This window comes from Chaetodon auriga, chromosome 12 (genome assembly GCF_051107435.1).
Source record: "Chaetodon auriga isolate fChaAug3 chromosome 12, fChaAug3.hap1, whole genome shotgun sequence".
In the NCBI taxonomy this organism is placed as follows: domain Eukaryota; kingdom Metazoa; phylum Chordata; class Actinopteri; order Chaetodontiformes; family Chaetodontidae; genus Chaetodon; species Chaetodon auriga.
In genome coordinates, this window is record NC_135085.1 from 12219403 (window position 1) to 12243861 (window position 24459).

At 43.4% G+C, this 24459-nt stretch overlaps 1 protein-coding gene across 1 annotated transcript in view; it reads right to left on the reverse strand.

Moving 5' to 3' along the window:
• Positions 1-1843: 1843 nt before the first annotated feature.
• Positions 1844-24459, reverse strand: part of LOC143329375 (potassium/sodium hyperpolarization-activated cyclic nucleotide-gated channel 2) — a 31920-nt gene continuing 9304 nt past the window's right edge. The window contains exons 4-8 of the mRNA XM_076745230.1: positions 19531-19749; positions 9230-9376; positions 8703-8943; positions 8441-8605; positions 1844-7954 (exon numbers count right to left, since the gene is read on the reverse strand). Of these exons, the coding sequence (XP_076601345.1) occupies positions 7005-7954; positions 8441-8605; positions 8703-8943; positions 9230-9376; positions 19531-19749 (1722 nt within the window). The 3' untranslated portion in view covers positions 1844-7004. The remainder of the gene's footprint in view (positions 7955-8440; positions 8606-8702; positions 8944-9229; positions 9377-19530; positions 19750-24459) is intronic.

Consider the following 24459-nt stretch of genomic DNA (forward strand, 5'->3'; position numbering starts at 1 on the left):
ATCATTTCAGCTTGACGCACTTCTCACTTCCTCCAGCCCACTGTCCAGCAACTGTGATGTTACTGAGGCTGCCTGCGGCTGTAAGATGATTTACTGTATCTCTCTCTGTCTTTCTCTCTCTCTCTCTCTCTCTCTCTCTCTCTGTGTGTGTGTGTGTGTGTGTGTGTGTGTGTGTGTGTGTGTGTGTGTGTGTGTGTGTGTGTGTCTTGCTCACTGACTCATTCATGGACTCAGAGCTCGGACCAAATGCTAATCCTGGCATTCAGATTTGAGCTGTGTTCTCTAGATGCTCCCCAGTGAAGAGAGACGTGGCTGAAGCAGCTTCAGCAGAGAGGAGATCTGAGGGCAGAGGGCTGTTTGTGCGTGTGTGTGTGTCTTCTTTCCATATTCACACAACAAGTTGCACATTCACATGAACACCTGCAAATGTTACAACAATAACAAACTACACCCGACCTCTGAATTGCGGAAGCTGAAAATGCAGATTTCTCTGGTAAGACCCTGGGGGACACAAATGTTTTAGTTTCTAAAAATGGACAAAATGTGAAGTTTGGGGAGTCTAGTCGTGGAGCTTTGCGAGCAAACTTGAAAGAGATGAATGAGAAGGGACGAGGATACCAGTAAGACGCTAAATAAGCAAATTGCCCTCTGGAGGTAAACAGCCAGGGGGGCAGTGCAGGAGATGCTGATATGATTAATTGAAGTAGGACAGCCAGGGACAAAGTAGAGGACCGGCACTGCAGAGGAAACGAGGTAGAGGACGATCCCCAGCCATATACAGGATGAAACTATATACTCTGACTACATATAGCTTCACAACTTGGTGTAGTATCTGCCTGCAGCCACTATCAGTACATTGCTTCCTCATTGAATTACAATGAAATGGAGAGAGAGAGAGAGAGAGAGAGAGAGAGAGAGAGAGAGTGTGTGTGTGTGTGTGTGTGTCAACAGAGCTGAAGAGAGAGAGGACATTATGTCACGTCAAGGTAAAACTATGTACACGCACTGCGGATGGCCTCACCCACATTTGTACCAGCTGCATGTAGATGTGAGGAGGCAACATGAATGGTGTAAAGCTCTGTGTCGAAACCCCACCTTGCATGTAATTTTAATCTTTCTATCTCAGTGTGCCATGCATAATCACTGAGGATCCAGACAGCAGTGTGTGTGTGTGTGTGTGTGTGTGTGTGTGTGTGTGTGTGTGTAGGGAAAGGAAGGGAAATAGACGGAAAGGGAACGGGTGGGTGCTGCTCCCAGGCTGCCAGAGGAGTGTGTCCTTGGACTGCCCTCATCTCTGACGCACACACCCACCCACCCTTTCATACACAAACACACATACACATATACACACACACACACATACACACACACATACACGTTTGCCCCTGGTTCATTTACTCTCTCTCTCTATAACAGACAAATACAAAACTAAGGTTTGCATGTGCATGCACGCTCTCCAAGGTACAGGAATAAATACACTTGCTGCTGTGCTGTGTGCATTCACAAACACACACGCATACATACACACACACACACACACAGTGGAAAGCTCTTAGACTGAGCTCAGACATCTCATCAGGGATGCAGCAGAGCTCCTGTCTGCAGAGAGAGAGAGAGAGAGAGAGAGAGAGAGAGAGATCTCATCTGATGTGGGGTAGAACAAGAGTGGAGGGGTTTCTGGCTGATTTACAAGGTTGAGGTGTGTGTGTCTGTATTTGTTTGCACATGATTGCTGCTACCGATGTAACTCTAGGAGGTACGTTAAATGTTCACTCACACTGCATCCAACGCAGCATGCTGACCAACAAAGACACAGCGATGAATAAAAGTCCACACACAGAGATAAGTATGCCAATGCGCTCATCTTTTTATTGCACAACAATGTATCGTCTTTTTACGAACGCTTAAACGACATTGCCACTGACTGACAGACCAGCTTATTGAGAGAGACCAGGGTGTGGCTCTGTGTTCTCGGCCAGCAGAGGTGGTGGACAAGACAGCCTTTTGGACGCAGGCTCAAATCAGCCCCACGCCCCTCGCCGCGAGCTGTGCATCTCAGTCTGAAAGGACTGAATGGTGACAAATATCACCAGCATCTCAAGCATCCCCCTGATCCTCTGAGATCGATTTGGAAGTGCTGAGGCTCAGGCTGGAGCTGATTTGTCCCTGGATTGTAGACATCAACTTAGACAGAGCTGGCATTCTGAAATACCTTTTTGTTAAGAGCAGAAGCCGAGCACAGTCCGAGATGGTTGCAGATTGGCCTCCAGAGAGAGAGAGAGAAAGAGAGAGAGGACACATGCTGTGTCAAATATCTGTGCTGTTGTCTACATGGTGCTGGTAAAGTGTGTCTGGATGCCCATGCTCGTGCATGCTGTAGAATGCTACTAAGTCTAGGGATGTGCTAGAGTCATTTCTAGGAGCATTACAGTGTTGTTTGTGTTTTTTTAGAACAAGTGGAGTTGTGACTGTGTAACACTCCAGCTTGCGCTGGCATCTCTCTCAGCTTCACATGGGTTTTAAACCCCTAAATGGCATCATATTCTCAAGTGGGACCAACATTATAGAAGGAAAGGCACAGGAACACACACGCACACACAAACTCAAGCACACAATACACAGAGTCCTGAAGCAGAGAGAAGGCTTAGGTAAGCTAAGCAGGCTACAGTAGCTACGACACAAAGGTTAAACTGTTATACTAAATAAAATAATTGTACAGTAGATGGTACACAATAATGTCTAGATTTGAAGGTCCCACTAACAATCGTACACAGAACTCTGCTTAGATAAGAAAAATACGAGCATGCACTCTGCTATTATCTGTCAAGGTAACTCAACCCAATGCTGGGCTTGTGATTGCTGAGGCTCCTGAGCCAAATTCAGCCTTGGAGTGATCCATTTTTTTGATGGTAAACACCAGATCAGTATGCAACCACCATCAGGGTTTAAAGACCTGTGCAACAATATGGTTTGAGTAAGATCTTTCAGCACGTGCACAGCCTAGTTTTATCTCTGTATTGATATTGTGCTGGCATCTCCACCGTTTTATTTACCATTTGTCAGTTTTGGCTTTGTGCAGCAAGCAGGTCATCTAAGCTAAAGTCTAGACTGCCGATATCCACCAGAAGCCTGTCAGAGCTCACCCTCTCACTGTAGAAAATGTTTCTTATACAGCAGGTTGTGGTAAAACACAACAATGTGCCCCACATCTCTGTGTATACCATATGTACAGAACATGAAAGTACAGAGTACAGCGCGCATGGTGTTGGAAGGCTCAAACCAACAAAAATGTGCAATTTTGTGTTTCCCAAATCAGGGAAAATTATATATACTGACATTGTCATTTTAATTCAGCAATACTAGTCTTCATCTAATGTTTTTACATATATTGCAAGTTGAAAATAAAAACACATATTTGCATTTTTACAGGCACATACATACCACAAAAATAGACTATGTGGAAACTAGATATACTAGGCACAAGGTATATACAGTCCATGTGCATGGGGCACATTGCAAAAACAATAACCAAACAGAAGATACCAATAAATCAAAGACACTTTTACAAACAAAAATAATACCCTGATTTGCTAACATATCAACACCAAGGCATTCAGTACCCTTAATATCTGGTACAGCAAGAATGAGAGGTTTGAAACTTAGATACTCTCAATAATTGTCAGTCAGTGTCAAACATGTATGAGGGATTTAAATCCCACTTCACAGCAAGGTCCAGAAGAAGAACCAATAAACAATCGCACTTTGAACCCCCCGTCATCAGGCAAATACAGCGCTATATCACACACACATGCCGACAGTGGCTGGAAGCCAGCTGACTGAACACACTTGTGACGCAGACACAAACAGATAACTGATAGAAGTATGTGCTTTGCCAGGGCTGTATCAGCCTCATGGCTGAGGGTTGAAACAGAGTGGTACTGATCAAAGTGTCTGGGATGCCATCCTTTGAGTGGGAGTGAATTACACACTACAGTATCTTAGTGGATGGAGGCAATGAAATAGAGACGGTGCCTGATATTGCCTGAAACATTAGCTCTTTAACTTTCCTTCCATCTTGCTCTCACTGACTGTGGACTCATTCAAATAATATCAGCACAGTCCTGATAGCAGCTTAATAGGGCAAACTCTGGTATTAGCACAAAGGAATAGGGAAGAGGACCAATTGATTGCACTGGAACAGTATTGAAGCACACAACAGCTATTGACTCAAATTGACTCGGTTCATTCACAATCGCATTGGCATTTTGGCATGTACCTTTCCCATAGGAAAAAAGCAATACGAAGTTCCTGTGTTGCTGATGAAGCGTGTTGCAGAACTGTGACCCAGGTATGACAAAGGACAAGGTTTAGTGCATGTTGCTGATCAAACAGAAAGTGAAAATGTGGCTACTCTACAGGTGAGCCAGGGTTTACAAACCGTATCATGAAGCCCTTGGATAAAAACAATCACCTACACCTTGTTTCAAGACTTAAACAGCTCTCAAGAAAAGTGATCAAAACAAAACGGCAGCGAGTTATGCAAATAACAATCTCAGGGCTATAACACCATTAGATCAGCCAATCAAAATTCAAGGGGAATCTTTTCGCATGGTTAAATCAACAGGTTGATCGTGGGCGGATTGACAAGTCTACACAAATCAATAGAAAGCCACGCTGCGGCAATCAATACATCTCTCTGGAAAGGTAGCAAACCTGAGTGAAATGTCCATTGCATCGATTTTACAGTTTGGCTCTGGATCAATACTCAGAGCTGAAAAAGTTGGACGCCGTGTTTATTTAACACATTGAATCAGCTGCCTATTTTCTGTCCCGATTGGATTCACTTTTCGTCCTAACAATTTAACCAGATAATGGCTCCAGGAGAAGCGCTGTAACCGTTACAAGAGAATAGAGCATCGATTTTAATTTTGATTACAAGGTCGAAGTGCAGCAGAAGGTGCTTAAGTGAATGTCCTCAGAGCTCGTTTTGGAGCGAGGAGTTCAAAGTGGTTACAACTTGCTCTCATTCACGCCCTCTTCAATAAATGAACTTAAAAAAATGTATCCTCTCATGTCAGATCTGGGGGTAGGGTGTGAGGTGTCGGGGGGTGTAGCATACAGGCTAAATACAGCAACGTTTTACCCAGAGAAGCTTCATCGAACCTAAAAATATTGCACAGACACTCAGCAACACATACAGCAATGCCCACAACCCCCTTGCATCATAAAAGCCTCTTTAAATCTCTGTCCCTTTATTTACATGGCAGTTTATATCTGATTAGCTGTCTTCCTTCTCATATGGCATACATTCAGCAAGAGAAGGCTTTTAGGTTCAGCAGGATCAGAGTATTTAGAATAAATATAACCAACGCCTCATCCCAAAATTTGAACGATAGGATTGTTGCAGATCTAAATGTTGAGACATTCATGGGATTTTTGGGTGATATGGGGCACATAGAGACTTTGATATGGAGCAAAGAGTTTGTACAAGTGAGGCGTTCTTGCCCCATGTTGCCCATCCCAAACCTCCCCTTTCATCTTACAATTTAATATCTTCAAATAGGCTTTAAAGTGACGTATTGAGGATCTGACTTGCTGAACTCAAAGCGTGGATTCCTCCTGTGATTCTAAACCAGTTTTAAGCAGTTTGTCCCGTCTGTTTTTTTGTTTTGTTTTTACAAAAGATGACACCGCACGTCCTCTCATTCCCTCAAACATTTTTGGTTAAGGTAACAACATGGTCACTGGATTACAATACCTCAAGTGAAGCCACAATAGCTGCTGGATTCTTTAAGATTTCACATTAAAAATAGAACAAAAGGAAAAAGAAACAAGTTCACTTTCCTGTACAGCATATGTATAGATATTTATATTCATATATATTTATATATAGGCGGGGTAGAGTATTGCAGAATTATATTGCATGTGTTAATCAATAAACCTAGACAAAAACAAGCAAGTATACAGTATGGGTTGTTCACAAATGTTTCCTTTCGATAAAGCTCAGATTATTTAACCACCTTAGCCTTCAGAGTTACAATCAGTACGCTGACCAAACAGCTGACCGCCTACAGATGTTTCATGAAAACAGCTCAGTGCCGCCATCAGCATGTCAAACCAATCACGCTTGACAAAGCAGTGTTGAGAGTGTGTGAGTCCATTCTCTGAAAGTAGAACCAAAACGTACCAACAAACTCACGCACACAAACTTACACCCACATATATGCATACACACAAACCAAATATATGGCTTCTAACGTTGAATCAAGGCAGTTAAATAAATGGCATTTTCTTCTATGTTTCTTTTTTAGTTGATACAGACACAACCAGACTTTGTGTTCAAGCTCAACTTTGGTTTGGGTAGATACAATGAATATAATATCCCTCCATACTTTTTTCATCAACTATTTACACATCGATGTAAGATCGACCAGCGGTCTAAAACACTATTTTCACTACTATTTTAAACAATATGAAGAGCAATGTGTTCTTTTGCTACGACAGCTAATACGGAAAAATTACACTCAAAACACTTGTTGAACGCTTAAAATGTCATTGTCATTTGACTTCAAGTCCCTGATTTTCATTTTTAAGTCCAGCTCCTGCTAGATTGCATTGCATGGATTCTACACAGTATGCAATAGTTACATTAATCATACTTTTCTTCATATCTTTACAGTAAAGACAGCGATATACAGTAGGTGTTTGGAAGCAGAGTGTAAGGGGTGATACTAAGACTAAAGGTGCTGGCACAGTAGACTAGACCAGTTCAACCTTAAGTTATACTAGTTTAATTGTATAGACTCCTCCTAGCCAAAGTGTCTCAAGACATTGAGTTGCTCTTTTCCTTCTGCTGACACCAGCACACAGTGCATCCAGGTCGAATGACTGGTGGCGCTGGCGGTAGCTGATTGGTCATTTAGCAGGCTGACAGATCAGCTGGACTGACCTAAAACAAACAGATTCTCCTACAAAAAAGGCCTCTTTCCTGAACTCTACCAGGGTCACAAGTTGGAAGACAGCCGGGATCTGGCAGAGTCTAGCTCTGGAAGGCTGACAATTGAATCTTTCTTGGGAACTCCAGAGTCTGGAGGTCCTGATCCAGCAGCTGCTGCTACTGCCCCCATTCCAGCAGGTCCACCGGGAGGAGGTGTGGAGGCAAAGGCCACCCTCTGTTGAGCTCCTGCCGCTCTCCCAACCCCTGAGGGCCCTGGCAGGCTGGGCTGAGGGGGCTGAGGGGGACCGATGGAGTTGTTGGAGGTGTGGGTAGATGGTGGAGGGCTGGGGGCTGCAGAGGCAGCTTGTGGTGGTCCCTCCTGGGGGAGTGAAGGCTGGGAGGCAGACAGGGCCCGGGTATCCTGGCTCAAGCTACCTGCATGAAGGGAGTGGGTGCTCTTGTGTGAGGCAGGCCTCTGCTGGGTCTGTGTGGGACTGGGTACATGGTGCTGTACTAGGGACAACTGGGAACCAGAGGGTCCTGCGCTCGCCATGTACTGGAAAGTCCGTCCTGAAGCTGCAAGCGGGCTTTGGACAGGCGGGCTGGAGATTGCAGATCCGAACGCCCCTCCGAATGCCTGAGGGGGTTGAGACTGAAGAGGAGACATTGACACTGGGCTGGACAGGTTCTGCATCACCTGGAACCTTCGCACCATACGAGGTGACTGCAGAGTCCCTGGACCCACCAGGGGACTTGCCATTTGAGGACAAAAGCTCATGGCCACAGCCTGTTGAAGAGTGGCAATAGCAGAGCCTGTCTGCGGTTGACCGGGAGGAGCAAAGATACCACCGATGGAAGGTGTCATAGACATGGCCCGCGGCCGCTGCAGGTCCACCAGCTTCACCATTTCACGGTCATACTTGACAATCTCCTGGATCAGCTCGTTCTCCTGGTTGTTGAAGACACCAGAGTTGAGATCATGCTGGACCTTGTGCATCAGGATGGAGTTCTTTTTACCTGCAGAAAGAAACGAATGCATTGATTGTTAAAGAACTTCAAACAGAAATAAGAAAGGACAGGACAGAGAGGACAAAAAGGAGAGCAAAGCATTAATATATGGAAACAAGAGGATTTGGAGAGGGAGAACAATATGAGTTAGATATAGCATGTGATGTCCTTCACACCAGGTACATCCTCTAGCAGAACAAGCCCTGAGGAAAATGGATGTGTCACCCTGTACTCTCATCTACTGTTACAGTGTCCCGTGTCATTCTGACGGAAGAGCACAGCTCATTTTACTGCCTATTTCAACATTAATATCCTGCAAACATCTCCTAAGCACAATATTATTTCATTTTCTGTACGCGGGGTTCATTTTACAGTGATTTACAGAGCTGTATGCAGAGACCTATAGTCACTTACAATAATGCTATACAGATGTTTCATGCTCTGATACTGCTGGTCATAAATCTACCCATGTCAGGCTCTAATCTTGTACTTTACCTATGCGGTCTAGACGGTCAATGGCAACTGTCTCAAAGGCTCGTCTCATCATGGGATATTCTTCCAGCACCTCATTGAAGTGGTCAACAGACAAAGAGTAGAGTCGACAGTAAGTCTCTGCTCGCACGCTGGCTGTTCGCCGACCCCTCGTCAGTAAGCAGATCTCTGAAACAAGAAAGGAGAAAGTGAAACGGCCCCAAAAACAGATGCTAAAAGCAGCATCACCAGAAAAAACACATGAAAGCCACAAACTGTATCCTACCTCCAAAATAAGAGCCGTCAGAAAGTTTCATTGCCAGTGTGCCCTTCGTGATGACGCTGCAGACTCCGTGCTGAATGAAGTACATCTTCTTCCCAATGGTTCCCTCTCTTATAATGTAATCATGTGGCTGGAATACCTCAAAGTGCAGCTTGGTCAACATGGCTGTCACAAAGTTTGGCTCCGCGTTGGCAAACAGCGGCATGGATGCCACCAGCTTGCGGCAGTTGAAGTTTACAATTTCCTGAGAAAAGACACATTGTTTGGTTTGTTCAAGGACAAGAGAAATGTCCATCAAATGTGCAACTGGGGCACTACACTGCAGTCAAGTGTCTCCTTCTGCATGCATGAATGGTGTGTTCACAGATTTAAGCATTAAAGTTCTTCTTGTAAGCATGTGATGGACAAACTACAAGATCACGTCTAAAAACAACTGTTTGAAGTACACCTTCAATGTATCGTACCATAAAAATAGAAGTTGATACTTATATGTGGATATTGTGTGTCTTTATCATGTGTGTATGTCTTACCTCTCTGAGAGGCTCGCTAAGTTCTCCCAAGATGCTCTCCTCATCAAACATCTTGCCCTGGTATCTGTGCTCATAATAGTCATGGATTTTCTGTCGGAAGTCGGCAGGCAGTTTGTGGAAGGACATATACTGCTCCACTTGTTTGTACTGAGAGGGAGCAGGACAGACAGAGATAATGTTCTGTTAATACAGTGCATACAATCATTTTGAAAGCACCTTGTATTCGGTTTCCACTGTAACAACGTTTAATTGCATTGTGTCTTTTTAAGAGACCAAAACCAACACCGCACTGATCCTACCAACAAGCGCTGTCTGTGTAGTCAAAGCCATATATAGCTTATTCATGTGTGCCGCTGAGCTCCACTGTTGCCCAAAAACTATTAAAAACACATCAGTGAGCCACACTGTTGCATGGTATGACACATTCCTTCATTATGATGAAAACGGGCGGGCACTCAAATTAATCCCACATCCACCTTCCTGCTGCTGGTAAATACTCACTAAACCAAATGTGTATTTCTCCACAGCTGAAAATAGTCCAAAACTAAAGCAATATTTATTCCTGTTTGACTAACATTTGCTACAAAAAACTACAGTGCCCAAACTGTTTCAGGTAATTATTTAGCTTTCTTAAGAAAATTAAAGTATTCAGTGTATTTGTGACCAGGTTTTAAAGACTTACATCCAGGAGGAACTAACAGGCTTGGGACTGAAAGCTGTACACAGGATAAAGACGTTTAAAAAAATCCACTGAGAAACAGACACATTGTTGGTTTTGCCTTTAAACTGAGAAATACTTAAGGTTATGATGCAAGTGGTGACACGTTTTAAAGCACAAGGGATCAGATCATGTGTATCCATATCTTTACACACTTATGTCTATATATACAGTGCAGCTGTTCACATACAGCAAGTATGCAGAGATCTTGTGATATTTTTGCATGTAGCCACCTGAATCGTGCAGTGAAATGTACTCTTTGATATGATATTCTGTTGCACAATATGTTTCCTGAACTACATTCACTCCACTCAGTTGCCAGTCTGACACAACAGCCCAGGCATAAATCACACCTTTGTGAAGGTTATAACGTTCAGTTTGTATTGAAACTGTTTTAGAGAGGTGCTGGTTCAAATTTATGGCCGTTTTAGAGGCTGTAGGTTATGGTGCTGTTAAATTGTACTGCGTGATCCTCAGAGGGGTTTTTTTTGGCATTCTATTTTGCTGTGGACAAAATATTATAAACACAAACTCCAGCCTCTAATAAGGATGCAGCTTGTCAATGAAAATAAACAAGATATCCTTCTCAGAATGATGTTTTTCCAGGGAGTCAACAAACACAAATACAAACAATAACACAAAACAGCGCAAGCACACGTCCTTCACCTGTCGACTGAAATGAACACACTGGCCCATTGATCAGTGCGACCCAGAAGTCAATCAATGCCAGATCGATAGAAAGTGAACGGTCGAAAGCGGCAACAACACAAACAATCAGCTTCCATTGTCGAGATATGCTAATCACAATCCATCCAGAGTGACCACTGAGAAACCAACAAACTGCGTGGCCAGACTGCAGAGAGTGACAGATGTTGTGATAAACTGAACAGACAGTGAAATGTTGAGAGAGAAGGTTTTCTCCTTGCGCTTGTGCTGTCAGACTGTGTTCTTCAACCCACCTTAAACGTAAAGCTTCAGAAGACACACAGCTCAACCCTGCACCTATAAAACTGGCTGAAACATAACTTTGAGAGACAGCTCAGCAGGCTGGCACATACAGCATCGTGTATTCACAGCTTTCAGGGACTGAGGAAGACATCATCCACACTGCCTCGATCCAAAAACTCTACTTTGTGCATTACAAACGCCACAAAAGCTGTCAGCTGGCATCAAGTGACTTCTCCCGACAATGTCTTCTGCAGGTGTGCTTCAGGAGCCGCCACACGACTGGAAGGTCCCCGGTTCACTTCTGCTGCAGATAGCATTGTGTCCGCAGCCGCGTGTCCTGTCAGAGGCCCCAAGCAAAACAATGGGGTCCATCTACTCGCCCACTGTTACAAGCTGTGGATCCTCAACAGCATCTGATAAATGCCTAAATTGGAAATTGTTTGTTCTCTGAGAGTGACAGACTGGCTCTCTGTTTCCAAAAGAGAGACATATTTGGCAAACAAAGATTTTTATTTGTACATAACAAGAATACTTGGGTACACAGGGAGAATCCTGCAGTACAGGGTGATGAAATCCCCACTTTCCTGGCTTCATTACAGCAGTACACTAACTCATATTTTGAGCTAAAAGAGCATCCTAGATACCGATTCACATAACTACGGTTACATTAGCACCAGAAACTGACTATCAGAACTGCCAATCTTATTGACAGTATTCACAGGGCAGTCAGACAGTATTGATAGATTTTGTTTCAGCGCACTAGATTTAATATGAAATAATACTTTTTGGGGTTAAAGTGCTGAATCTCAGCTTCAATTTGAGTGTGAACACACACATCAGATGGCCTATGCACAAACTGTATTGTTCTTTTTTTCAGTAATTCAGTTTTAAGACACAGAAAGTATCAAGTTAACACAAACTTAAATAGTGTTCATATTTCATACTTGGTTGCAAATCTTTTGCTGTCGGTGTCTGGCTGGACTCTGTGACCCGTAGACATGAGCAGATGCTTGGCATCTTCCCCAGTGATACTCTGCCAGGGTTATACTTCAGTCTTCTACAGCTCTTGCTTATTTTAGGTGCTTTTTGAGTTCAGTCTGGTCTGCAGCAAATGAAACAAACGTTTGGGAATATCATTCTGGTGCACTATCCTAAAATTGTTGGACTATAAAGGACTTTTAAGGTAGGGAGACATACAGTGACCAGATGTCCCATTTGTCCATGATTGTCTCGGTTTCAAGCTGGGTGTCCAGAGTCCCCACAAAAATCTGTAAAATTGCCAGGTTTTTCACCACCGTTAAAATAATTTGAATATTGGACCTATTTTCGGCACTTAGATCGACATTTATCATGTTCTGTCCCACTCATAAAAACATAAACAATTCAACTGAATTCAAAACTGATTTGTCTGTATGTGTCAATCAATCAATGTATCGTTGTCAAGGCTGTTGCACGTCGATGAGTCATAGACAAACGTCAGGGACTATGACGCTCGCAGCTCTTTCTGACAGAATCTGTCAGTATGCTAACATGTGTCACACCGATGAGAAAGTTAATATTTTCTAAAGATCCAGGAGATTTACTCCTTCCTTTGTAAAGTACCTGGAACCAAAAATGCTGCATTCACGGCGTCCATGGTGTTTAAAGGCGCGCTTGGTAGATGTGCTGAGCATGGGGAAAATAAATGTCCCCAAAACACCTTTGGTGCATGCATAAATGCATGCCTGTGTGCATGCAGAGCAGTGGGAGGAAGGTTGGGCATCACCAGCACATAAAAGCGTCTTGACTGTTTTGGCGAGCTTTATTTTGTTTCTGTCCAGTTTGAATAAAATGTGTTTTACGATGACTTAACAAAGCAGTCAAGCTTGTCTTAAATGGGTAACAAAGAAGCTTGAATTCAGAGGGTGTGCAGTTGTATTTTTCTGTTTGAAAAATCACCTCTTGAGCTATAAAATGCTATTACAAGACAGGAAGGGCCACAGCTAGCTGGTTAGCATGCTAACTTCGATAGATATCTCTGCAACACAACACATATACTTCTTTGACGTAACGTCAGAACTGCTACCTCTTCGCATTCTGTTGATATGTTAGTTCATTTTTTTAACGTGAAACCCTCATGGTTCCTGTTCTTGTTTGCCGGATTACAAATACATTTGTGCATTTAAGTTAATGGTACCCCACTAGAGTCACACCACATACTGTTTCTGCAAAGTGCATGTCGGTACACCATGACCCCGCAGTGCTACACAGGAAAAGTACTGTCACTGCAGAAAAAGCAACGTGTGTTTCCAACTGATCCTGTCACTGCATCTTTCTCCCATTTAACATAAACATAAATTAACCAAACATGCAACATCTGAATTATTCAGCATCTATGTAAAGAAAAGTCTCCTGGGTGTGGGCACCTCCTCTGATGGAGTTACACAACACAAAGTCTCACCTGCATGAGTGACTCTGCTTCCTGACATCTGCAGATGGAGAGTGGCCTGAAGAAATGACCCTGTGTCGCAAGTCTTTACCCGACATGTCAAAGCGAACGCTGCCGCTGGTGTGCCTTTCATAGAATAGAAGTGCTGATTGTGAGCAAAGTGTAGGTGTGGGTTAGTCTGTCTGGCAGTGAGGGAAAACCTCACACTCCCCGCAGAGATGCAGCGACCAAGCAGCTGTGGTTACACACGAATGCAGCGGACTGTGACTCAGCTAAATCTGAATGAATGAGGCAGCAAAAGCCTATCTGATTGAACTTAAATGGTGGCATTCAATGACTTGACTTTGAGAGACATGTCACAGTCCGTTGTATCGATCATCGCCAGGCCAACCTCAAATCTCTCCAGTGTCACTGCAGAGAGGGGAGCGAGCGTTTGGCCGGTGCGTCACAGCACCCACAGGGGACTGACAAACACCTAAATGAGAGTGAAAATGACATCCATTTCCTGTGTCACTTTGATGACAGTGTGTGCAGCAGCAGAGCGCTCCTCTGACATTTTGTCATCTAAACTGCTGTTTTTGGGAACTCTTTACATTTTGTGATTTGTTATTCAGATTTTTTGTCTTTGACTTTGCCTTCATTTTTCCACTTTCAAACTCATTAAGTACTGACCCAACATAGCTATCAGTTTCTTATCATCCCCATTTCTGTCTTTTCCTTTCCTTCACTTGGTCTTTCCTTTCCTTTTTATTCCTTTCCTTGCCCATCTTCTCCTTTCATTTGCCTCTCCTCTCCTTCTGTTTCCTTTCTTTTGTGTCCTCTCATTTCCCCTCCTTTACATTTCTTTCCCATTCTCAAGTTTTCTTTTCCTTTCCCTCTCCTTCCATTTCCTTACTTTTCACTCATTCCCTTTCTTTACTTCCCTTCCCTTTGTCTCTACCCTCCTTTCTCTTCTCTTCTTTTCTCCTGCTCATTCATCCCACAACTCCTCTCCATTGGAAATTCTAATTCAGGTTCATCCCAAACGGCCATGTGGATGTATAATTCATTCACTTAATTCCCTGCAAAATCGCCTCATTATATTATGAAGCACATTCACCAAAGAGAAGAAAATCAGATAGTGGTAAGTCAGCTTGTCTTTCTTCAATTCAGAGATGTGTACACAGGGAGGAACAACACACTGTGGGGTCTCACACAGTACAAAGTCTCATTAAATGAAATGAGGCTTCTAAGGACACACTGAAAATCCTATAATTCAGTCAAAGGGAGTGACGACCAAAGGAGGCTGATAAGGGTTTGTTCATCAGACACACTTTCTACTGGAGTGAATATCATTTGGCACGACTGAAGGGACGCTGTTTTTGTTGTAGACATTGGCGCAGGAATCTCTCTGGCCACTATCTTTGCAAAGTCAGCCTGGTTCTGGATAATGGGAGCGATCAGTGACAAGCAGTCTGGTTACGAGAAGACAGATCACTGTTGTTGATCATGGCAGCGGCACGGAGAAGGAGAGGAGGAGGAGGGGGAGGAGGTAGAAAACAAACTTGTATCCTGTCCTGTGCACAGCAGACAGCTCAGACTGCTGTCTGCTCTCTGTCTTGCTGACTGAGATTAGTCTCTCAACCCCCCTATGAGGCCATTAAGAGCTGATTAATGATGCAAAAGGTGTATTTGTGTAGAGTTGTATGACTAGTCTGCTGTCTGCTGCATGTCTTAAAGGCACAATGTGTGCTCTAAAGGGAAGCCCAGCTACCAAAATTAAAACACCAAGTCGTCTATTTTTCTCAAAATGACTGACGGGTCATTGTGGGCTATAACTAAACAATGACTCAATACAGGAAAAGTCTGCAGTGATTTGAATGCTGCGAAAGCTTTTCTGAAAAGAGCAATTTTGTAAATAAAATAGTACAATAGGCCTCTATATAAAATGCTGATTTTACAGCTATAGCTGAAACTCAAATGTATGCATATATATAGGAGGAAAAGCACAGGGTCCTTGTATTGTGCATGTTAGCTCGTTAATGTCATCAGTAACACCAGTGGTAATATTGTGCATAGGGTTATAAAAATCAAATAAATAATGAATAAAACAGCATTTTACAGTCATTAACCTCTGTCACTGTCCTTGCACTCACTGCAGCTAGGCAGCGTCCTTCCCTCTCGGCTGCTTGCATTATTTTGTAATTCTCCCTGAACAGTTTTGTGTGTCAGGGTCAATCAGATTGAATGAATGAATGGAAAGCAAAATCTGGTGTGACTGCAGGATGCAAGTGACTGTTTAAGGCCCTGCACAGCTACGCAGGTGTTTCACTTAGTTTGGCTTATTAGACCAAACTTCATGAACTGATTGGAATTCTAAAGGCGCATCGTCTGCGGCCCAAACAGGTGCAGCAAAGTTAATATGAGGGTCAGACAGGTGTCAGTCAGGCACAGCGCTACATGCCGACACAGTCCTCATGGTGCACTCACATCATATTGTTCCAGACTGCTAACAAAATGTCTACAAAACCACCATCCCTGAGTGCATTGTAACAAAATCCAGTATTAACACTCTTACAATGGATTCAGGTCATTATGGGAGTTATACACAGTTTGTTTGTACCTGGTTTCACTTATTGAGAAATCGCTGCAAATACATGCAAATACACATACAACACTTCAGCAGTGAAGGGAAACTCAGGTCGCAATAACGGGAGGTTTTCCTGCTCTTCTTATTCTGCCAGCAATGCAGTATGAGAGAAGGTCCAATCAGGCAAAATAAGCGAAAAGGCCTGTGTGGGTGGCCCATGGGTGTGAAGGGCCTTCAATGCAGCATTTTAGTGACGTCGCCCCGTATTACATAAAACAGGATAATCGCAAAGTCAAAAACATAGAACATGGTGCACCAAAAAAAGAAGTGTTTCTATTGGTCAGACACGCAGGTTTGAAGGTCCAGGTATCAACAAATACGAATTCTGACTTGTGATAACCAGAAAACATGCCTGAATGGATCACATGCATTGTTTTCCAAGGTGTGTCAGGTGCACCGTGGGTCTGTCTGTCCCGCTGCTATGTGTCAGTGTGCAATGTTACTACGTAACTCATAGGTCTCTGCACCAAAGCCACCAAGCCAAATTCTCCCTAAATTTAACCAGCACGGATTGTGAGTCTGACATTACTGCTGGGCTGAAATGGAAACCTCCACACAATGCTAGCTCGAGCCTCACTGGGGCTGTAACAGACTGCCAGCAGACGTGTTTTGCTAACACTCTCCAAATGATAAAAATGTCACTCACAGTCATATCTGGAGGCGTGGCGAATTCACTCAGCAGCATCAGCATCAGCCTCACTGGCATGGCTGGCACTTTTCTGCTCTACGGGGTTTTTTTTTTTTAATTTTTTTTTTTTTTTTTTTTTAAATAAACACATCTTCAGCTCAAATACTAATCCTCACAGAGCTTCAGAAAAAAAAGAAAAAAAGAAAATCTGACAACTGGTCAGAAAAAGGGTTCCGGAGAAATGCACTTTCCTGCCCTCAGCAGAAAAAATACATATTCTGGAACAGGGTGAGGAACTATCAGAAAATGTGACACAGAGCACACAGCATTATGAACTGGTTTCTAATGTGTACGCACGCATGTTTCTTACTCCACAATTTATCTTTAAACTGAGGGGAAAAACAGGCTGTTTGAGGATTATACACACACTTATACAACTCATCACAGCTCTTAAATATATTCGTTTTCTGTCAGCGTTCAGACAGCTTTAGTGCAAATTTAACTGGATATGTAAAACTGAGGTGAAAACTCTCAGCGACAGAAAAAAGGGGCGAGTAATGGTCTCAGGTTGCTCATTTTGTTGACCCCCATTGTGGAAGGAACCATTCCTCACAGATGAAAGACCATGGGTGTCTCTCTAGCCTTTTAACTCCGATCATCCAGGACACACAGTTGCTGAATCGTTGTCTTCTAAACCATCTATTGGACATGATTTATACCCAAGTGTCCAACCACACGGCGGAAAAACCCTACGGGGAGCTCACACACAATGCTGGCCAGACAAAAAGCCGACAAAAACACTCTAAACGAGGAGAAATAGACAGTGTTCAAATATCTTGCAGTGCACCAGGACTTGTGTCGACAACAAGGCCCTCCCGTCTCCCACAGGTCTCCCCTCCCCCTCTCTTTGCTCCCTGTAGCAGACAGTTAGCAGTAGCACTGCACCTCTCAAGGACACCACCACCAGAGAGGATACAGAGAGGGGAAGAGAGGAAGAGAGAGAGAGAAAATCAGATCGAGAGGAGAGGAGAAAGAGAGAGGGATGAAGACAAAGAGGGAGATGGGAGGCAGAGCAGAAAATCAGGTGGAGATATTCAAGAGGTGGAGGGGAAGAAAAAGAGAAAAGAGGGGATGAGATCATGCAAAGAGGGATAGTTAAAGACGCATAACAGATGATACAGAGTGCAGGTAGAGTGAGAGCCGGTGAGTGAGTGATCAGAGAGAGAGAGAGAGAGGCAGCCATGGCTGCTTACGTCACCTTCAGGATGACATTGGCAGGACACACAGGTCTGCTGCCTCATCAATTCTACTGCTGCCCTGGGGGACATCATATCACACACACACACGCTCTCTGTGTCTCTCATCCACATCAGCACCCCTGCACCCCCACCCCACACACGCACGCACGCACACACACATACGCCCAGCCCCTGGCGATGTGGCTCTACCTGGCCGAACACACCCGCAGCCTCTGATTGGCTGCTGAAAGCCAGCAACACTCCCCCTGCTCCCCAGCCAGCGAGACTCTGCTTGGAAACAGAGAGGCTGCGCCGTTACCACTACAGGCCACTGCTGCAGCACCGCTCAGCACTGATGCTCTGATCCCCATCCTGGTGTCAAAAGATGCCTGATAGTCAAAGAAAAATACTATCTAATAGCAAAATATATGAGAGGCTGAACAGGACCTGATAATGTGTGATAAAGGTCAAAACCCAAAGGAAAGTGTTTTGGTGTGACCTCATGCTGCTGCACCAAAATACACCTCGTTCTACAAAAGATATGCACTTTCAAAATTCCTATTCTTTGTATTCAAATCCTGCGTCATTAATACAGATCAGGCTACAGTATGATGAATTTCCATTTAGTCAGCAAATAATCAAATCAAACCAATCGGTTGCAGCCAATGACTAACAAAGAGAAAGAGAAAAGATGTGCGTTTTAATGGGCTGTACCACTGTTTTCATCAGCGAGGAGATTTTTTAACTTGACTGCTGACCAGGGGGTTAATCAGTACGAAACTCACACTGCAGTCACACAGAGCTGAAACCGATCCAGCTTTTTCTTCCCCGATACAGATTCTGATATCTACACAACAGGTATTGAGTGAGTACCTCTCTGATACCAGAGATCATCTTTGGCCACATTTAACTAACTACAACAACTACATATAGTTCTCGACGATAAAACATGTCTGTACACCAACATCATTAACATGATATAATGTATAATGTGTGAGCCTTTCTCCTCTCAAGACCTATCTAAATCTAAAACGATAAGTCTTCGGTAACAATCGCGAGCCATGCACGTCACTGTCAGTCCAGTTTCAGAGTTTCCAAAGATGCCAGAGGCCGAATTTGTGTGAAAATGTGTGTAAAATAATGCACAAAACATCTACAATATTTACATTTGCTTGAATGGTGCAGTAAAAAAAAAAAAACATGGAAACAGCTGATCTTACATATCTGTGATACTGTCAGGCAGAGTGGAGTAAGATGATTTTAACAACCTTAAAGTTACTTAAAGGAAAAGTTTGACATTTTTGAAATACACTTATTTGCTTTCTCATTCTGCCAACAGTTAGATTGTTACTGCTCCTGTGTCTTTATGCTACATTAAGCATGAACTCCAGGAAGTTTCAAGATATGAAGTGTCGATGAAAGAGTTTTAGATTTGCTGGTCAGCAGATTTTATTACCACTGGACAGAACCAGACCAGCTGTTTCCTCCTGTCTCCAGTCTTTGTGCTAGGCTAAGTGAGTGGTGGCAGTAGCTTCATCATACTATGCAGACGTGTGAGTGGTACTGATTTTCTCAACCACCTCTCACCAAAAAGCATATTTCCCAAAATGTCCAACCTTTCCTTTCAGGGGAAACCTGGATGTTAAGCAGTTAATAGGAAACAGGAAAGTGTGGGGAACATGGGACAGAGTTGATTTAATGAAGCTCCTCACCTTTTCCTGATACTGCCGTCTAGAGGAGTCCAGGGACTGGATAAGAGCTGTTGCATGGCCAATAAAAACAGCATAGCAAGTAGCTCCTACAATCATACTGAGCATGGTGAGCCAGATATCAGATAGACTCTCCGGGGCCTGTCGACCATAACCGATACACAGCATGTGGCTCATCGCCTTGAATACGGCGAAGGAGTACAGCTCTGACCACGTATCATTCTGTGAAGAGAGAAAAAAGGGACATAAACAAATCATTAAAGACACCAATGTTAGATTAAAAAAGAGCAGGTTTTGAGGGAGAGAGTAGGGAACGACGAGAAAAGCTTCGGGGACAGCGGGGTCATAGAATAACACTTACACAAATGAGAACTCCAGGGACAGAGTCGCATTAGAAACAAAGAGGGAAGAAGAGGAAGCGACATCAGGGGAATCCTTCGAGGCCTAATCAGTAAAGTAGAGACGGTTCGGAAATTATTCCCTCGCAGAGGAATCATAATGAGAGGTCATTAAATATGCCCTTTCAGAGCTGTGTGAATAGGAATCCACTGCAGGCAGTGGCAGCCAGGCAGCGGTCACCAGGCTGCTTGTGTTGAGACTGGTGACGGGACAAACCTCAGGTCGTAACTTACAGCAACACCAACGGGCGTTAGTGTTGTTGTCGGATCACTTCGAGAACATCTGGACAACAATCAGTACAGTTTCCTAAATGTAAATAGCAGTTCGGTGTCATTACACTGTAGCTTTATGCCAAAACTTGCTTCATCACAGAAGAAGGGGCTGACTGAGCAATCCTAACAAGCTCAATCGATCTGATTCTTTTGTCCACCGGGGTTCCTTTGTTTGCCTGCTTTTTTCTTTCATTAGCACTGAGTGGTGACTGTGGTGACCTTGGCCTGAAGAGGCTGCTGATGTCAATTAATTTAAGGTAAAGCCAAAAGCAGGGATTGAAACGCAGGTTTTTTTTTTCATGGGATTCAAATTATTCCACCATAGAAACGACTGTCCTGTGTAATTAAACTGTATTATTAAAGCTTCTGTTAAAAAAAAATGAAGTTAAAAACAGGTCCCTGAAAACCTCATTGAGCCTGACTCCAAGAGCACAAAAAAACCCAAAACATTTTCTGTCATGGCCTCTGGCACACACACACACACACACACACACACACACACACACACACACGCACCCTTATCTAAATTTGTGCTGTGCTACATAGAGGTTACCATCTGCACTCAGGCAATCAACAATATCCTCTCTTTTAACGTAGCAGTGCATTAGCAGTCTATTAGTGCCGTTGCCATCAGAGTATAAAACACACTTTGCCTTCCCAGGCGTCTTTCAAATAACTACATTCACCCTGTCACCGGCCTGTTAAATCAATGTATCTCCAGAAGGTGAACTTTTCATGAACTCGGAGAAGCAACGCTGTCCTCAGCCTTGTGGCAATGCACTTTTCAGACAGTTCAACCCGTTTTTAAAAAGGTTTATTTAGATCAAGAAGTGTGAGGATTTTCTCAGGAACACGCAGTCCTTCAGTTTAGCAGAAAAATTCAAAGTCACTGGAAAGCAGTGACTTTTTTCAACTATCAGCAACAATGATTGTTTTAAAAGGACTGTATATTCATATAATGCAGCGTGTAGCTAATGATGAATGGATTAAAAAACTGTCTGGCAACTGTTTTGATAATTAATTGTTTAAGTCATTTATCAAGCAAAAATGCAGAGGATTGTCTTGTTACGGCTTTTCAAATGTGAATATTTGCTGCCTTTCTCTTTGTTATTTCATTGTAAATTTGTTATTTTGAGGGTTTTTAAATGTAGGTTGACGAATCACCTTGAGCTCTGGAATATATTTTTTGAATACATATTGAGTAAATTTAAAAAAAAAAATTCAAAAGATTTGTCAATCATTACATGAATCACTGATTACAACAGTAAAGAAGGGAAATACAGAGCAAATCAACAAAATATATGTTCAATACAACAGCGCGTGTTCTCTGCACAGCGTCTGTTATCGACATTAAAGGGCCACGCGGTGATGGAAGGACTTCTCCGTCATGAGCAGAGGAAAATGAAGACTCCAAAAATAAATACAGCTCCACCAAGTGGGCTGAGGCTAAATGGTGTACGTGAAAACAGAAGGAGAAACAGTGGAGTGAAACAGATTGAATAATAGATGAACGATGAGCACTTTGATTCTGAAATAGCACAGGCAGGAGAGAGGGAGAGAGAGACTCCATAGCCTCTTAAGTCAAGCCTCCCCGGAGATTTCTGTTTGGGAACTATCCGCTGCTTTGTTGGTAATCACCGTCTCCATTAGCTGCAGATAGTTTGTTTGAAGTTGGCTGATAACGCAAAGGGCTTTAAATTTTTCTTCAGTGTCCTAAACTGCTTTTTTGTGTATGCAGTTGCGACCTTGCCGCGCAGCAGGTCTCATATGTCTCACACATACATTCAAACATGAATGTCACCTGCCAAACAGACTGACCAGTGCATGTTAGCCAGGTGCCTTCCTGAAGTGACAACATGTACCAACATTTGGCTCAGGAGCTGTGCTAATTTCATGAAAAGAGGCTGTAATGAGGATGTAATGCTCATTGCAGAGTAAAATAAAATGCAAAAGGTAATCCCAGTTACAAGGTAATCCATCGAATAGTTGTCGAGACATTTTGCTCTGAATCACAAATGTCAACTTCAAAATGGCGCTAGAAGAAAAGTCAGAGGATCACACCGATCATTAGGATTCATCTGTATCTGTACAACATTTCATGGCAACTCATCCAATAGCTGTTAAGCTATTTGAGCCTGGATCAAAGAGGTGGACCGACCGACTGACTCTGATATCCCTACACCACTGGTGTGACTTAAACAGTGCACCCAAAGCCCTTCACAAACATTGAACTTTTGCCCTGTTACCAGTCTCATCAGTTCACACCTCCCTGCACCAAAGGGTGAAGGACTGAGGCTCTGATAGGTGCACGGATAGAAGAAATGACCGGGACAGCGTGCAGCAGATCATGGAAAATGAAGTTATATCACACTGAATGAACAATCACTATGTGCATCTGACAAACATCAGAAGATAATTGACACACATGTAACAAAGCCTCTGGCCTGGCCCTGTCACACACCCACCACTTTAGTTTATGATGTCTTTGCAGAGTCAGCGCTGTCTCCTGCTTCCTCTCTTTCTCCTCGTCTGCCTCACTGAGTGTGTGTGGTCTCTTTATAAGCTGTAGGGTGGGCAGTGAAATATGTTGTTTCTGAATGTGAAAGGCAAGACGTCCTCTGGCCCCTGGCAGTTCATTTTAAGGCCAAAAGAAAAGTGGTATTCGATCTGCTCGTCAACATGAACACCACGTGATGACTGCCTGGACTTCTGTAGATGGCTTGGGTTAATTCATTTAAACTCAAATTCATGCTGTTCATACTGCAGCATTTTGGGAAGTATTAGCTGTCTTGTCAACATGAGAAAGCTGGTAACACATGTCTGTGCGACAGCTATGGAGCTGGAGTTAGCCAGCTTGCTTGGCTTAGGAAGACTGGAAGCAGAGGGAAACAGCTAGCCCCTGAAACTTCTGATGTTTTTAGACATTTTTCTGTATGAATTAATAATCCTGCTTCCACAGGGGTAATCCAGAAATTTTGTACTGCTCTTCCACAAAATGGGATGAATCATGGAAGACAGATTTTATAAAAAAGATGATCAAAATCTATCACAGCAGAGGACTCTAATACAGGCCAAGCTCCAACAACACAGAATCCCACATTTCCCACAACGCACCTAAATAGCTTAAATGCATGGTGAATGCATTCAAGCTACTTCAAACTCAGTCACCTCAGTTTGGCTCGTCTCCAAGCCCAAGCTGCGATAAGCCCAATGACATTATCAGGGGTTATTTTTTTTAAACTTGACAAAGCTTCTACAGAGCTACAGAAAGCACGACCGTTTTCACAAGCTGAGCAGTAATGAGTAAAGACCATAAACTGATCTAATTTCTATTTCTTCTTCCATGTTGGCTCTTTCAGACTGACCGCATGTAACAAAGGAAGTGTGACTCAGTCGCAACATTTTGCACTTCTGCTCCAGAAGCTTTAAACACAAGTAAGCTACACACAAGTAATGTTTAAGTGCAGCACTTCCTGCTTGAGTAGGATATTGCAGAACAGCTCGTCCTCAGCACATCAGGCTCCTTCAGAACAAAAACACCTGAGTTCCTCTGGGACTGTGATAATCACATCCTTTCCTCTCCTGGCTCAGGAAGCAAACACCACCTAATTTCTCGTCCATTTACACAAGTTAGGCAGCTGCTTTCACTTTTCATGTTTATATGCTCTTACCAGCTTTGGGAGTCTTCTAAATTAAATTTGTAACGTCCAGCAGCAGACCTGTGACACTGTCCGGTCAGACTAGGTGTGATGAGTAAACAAAGAGATTTAACACCAGCTTATCTCCTCCAGAAGAGCAGACCACTGTAGTGCGAAGCCCACTCCTGCTGATGTCAGTAGAGCATCATTGGGAAGAGATGCCTCTGTCATGTGGATACTGTAAGGGATGGGTACACACACAGTTGTAATTACAGCACTGAAACTATACACCCTGTGTCTGTCAGTTAGCGCTGCTGTCACTATTATTACCCAGTCGCCTCTGTACTCCACTGACACAGCGAGGTGCAGCCACCAAACTGCACTCTACCATGGAAATTAACTATGAGGCTCAGAGAGCTGCGTATAGTAACATACAAACTAAATGAAGTTAATGGATGAAAGTTGAGGTATATTGCAGAAACAATCTATGTTCCCTGAGGTACTACATGTTCAAGAGAATCCAATTACTGCTTGGTGGATGTCATCAAGAGTTACAGAGTGTTCTCGACGCCCTCCATGGGTCCTGCCTGTCGGCCCCTCACCACCAGAGCCACTGTAGGGTG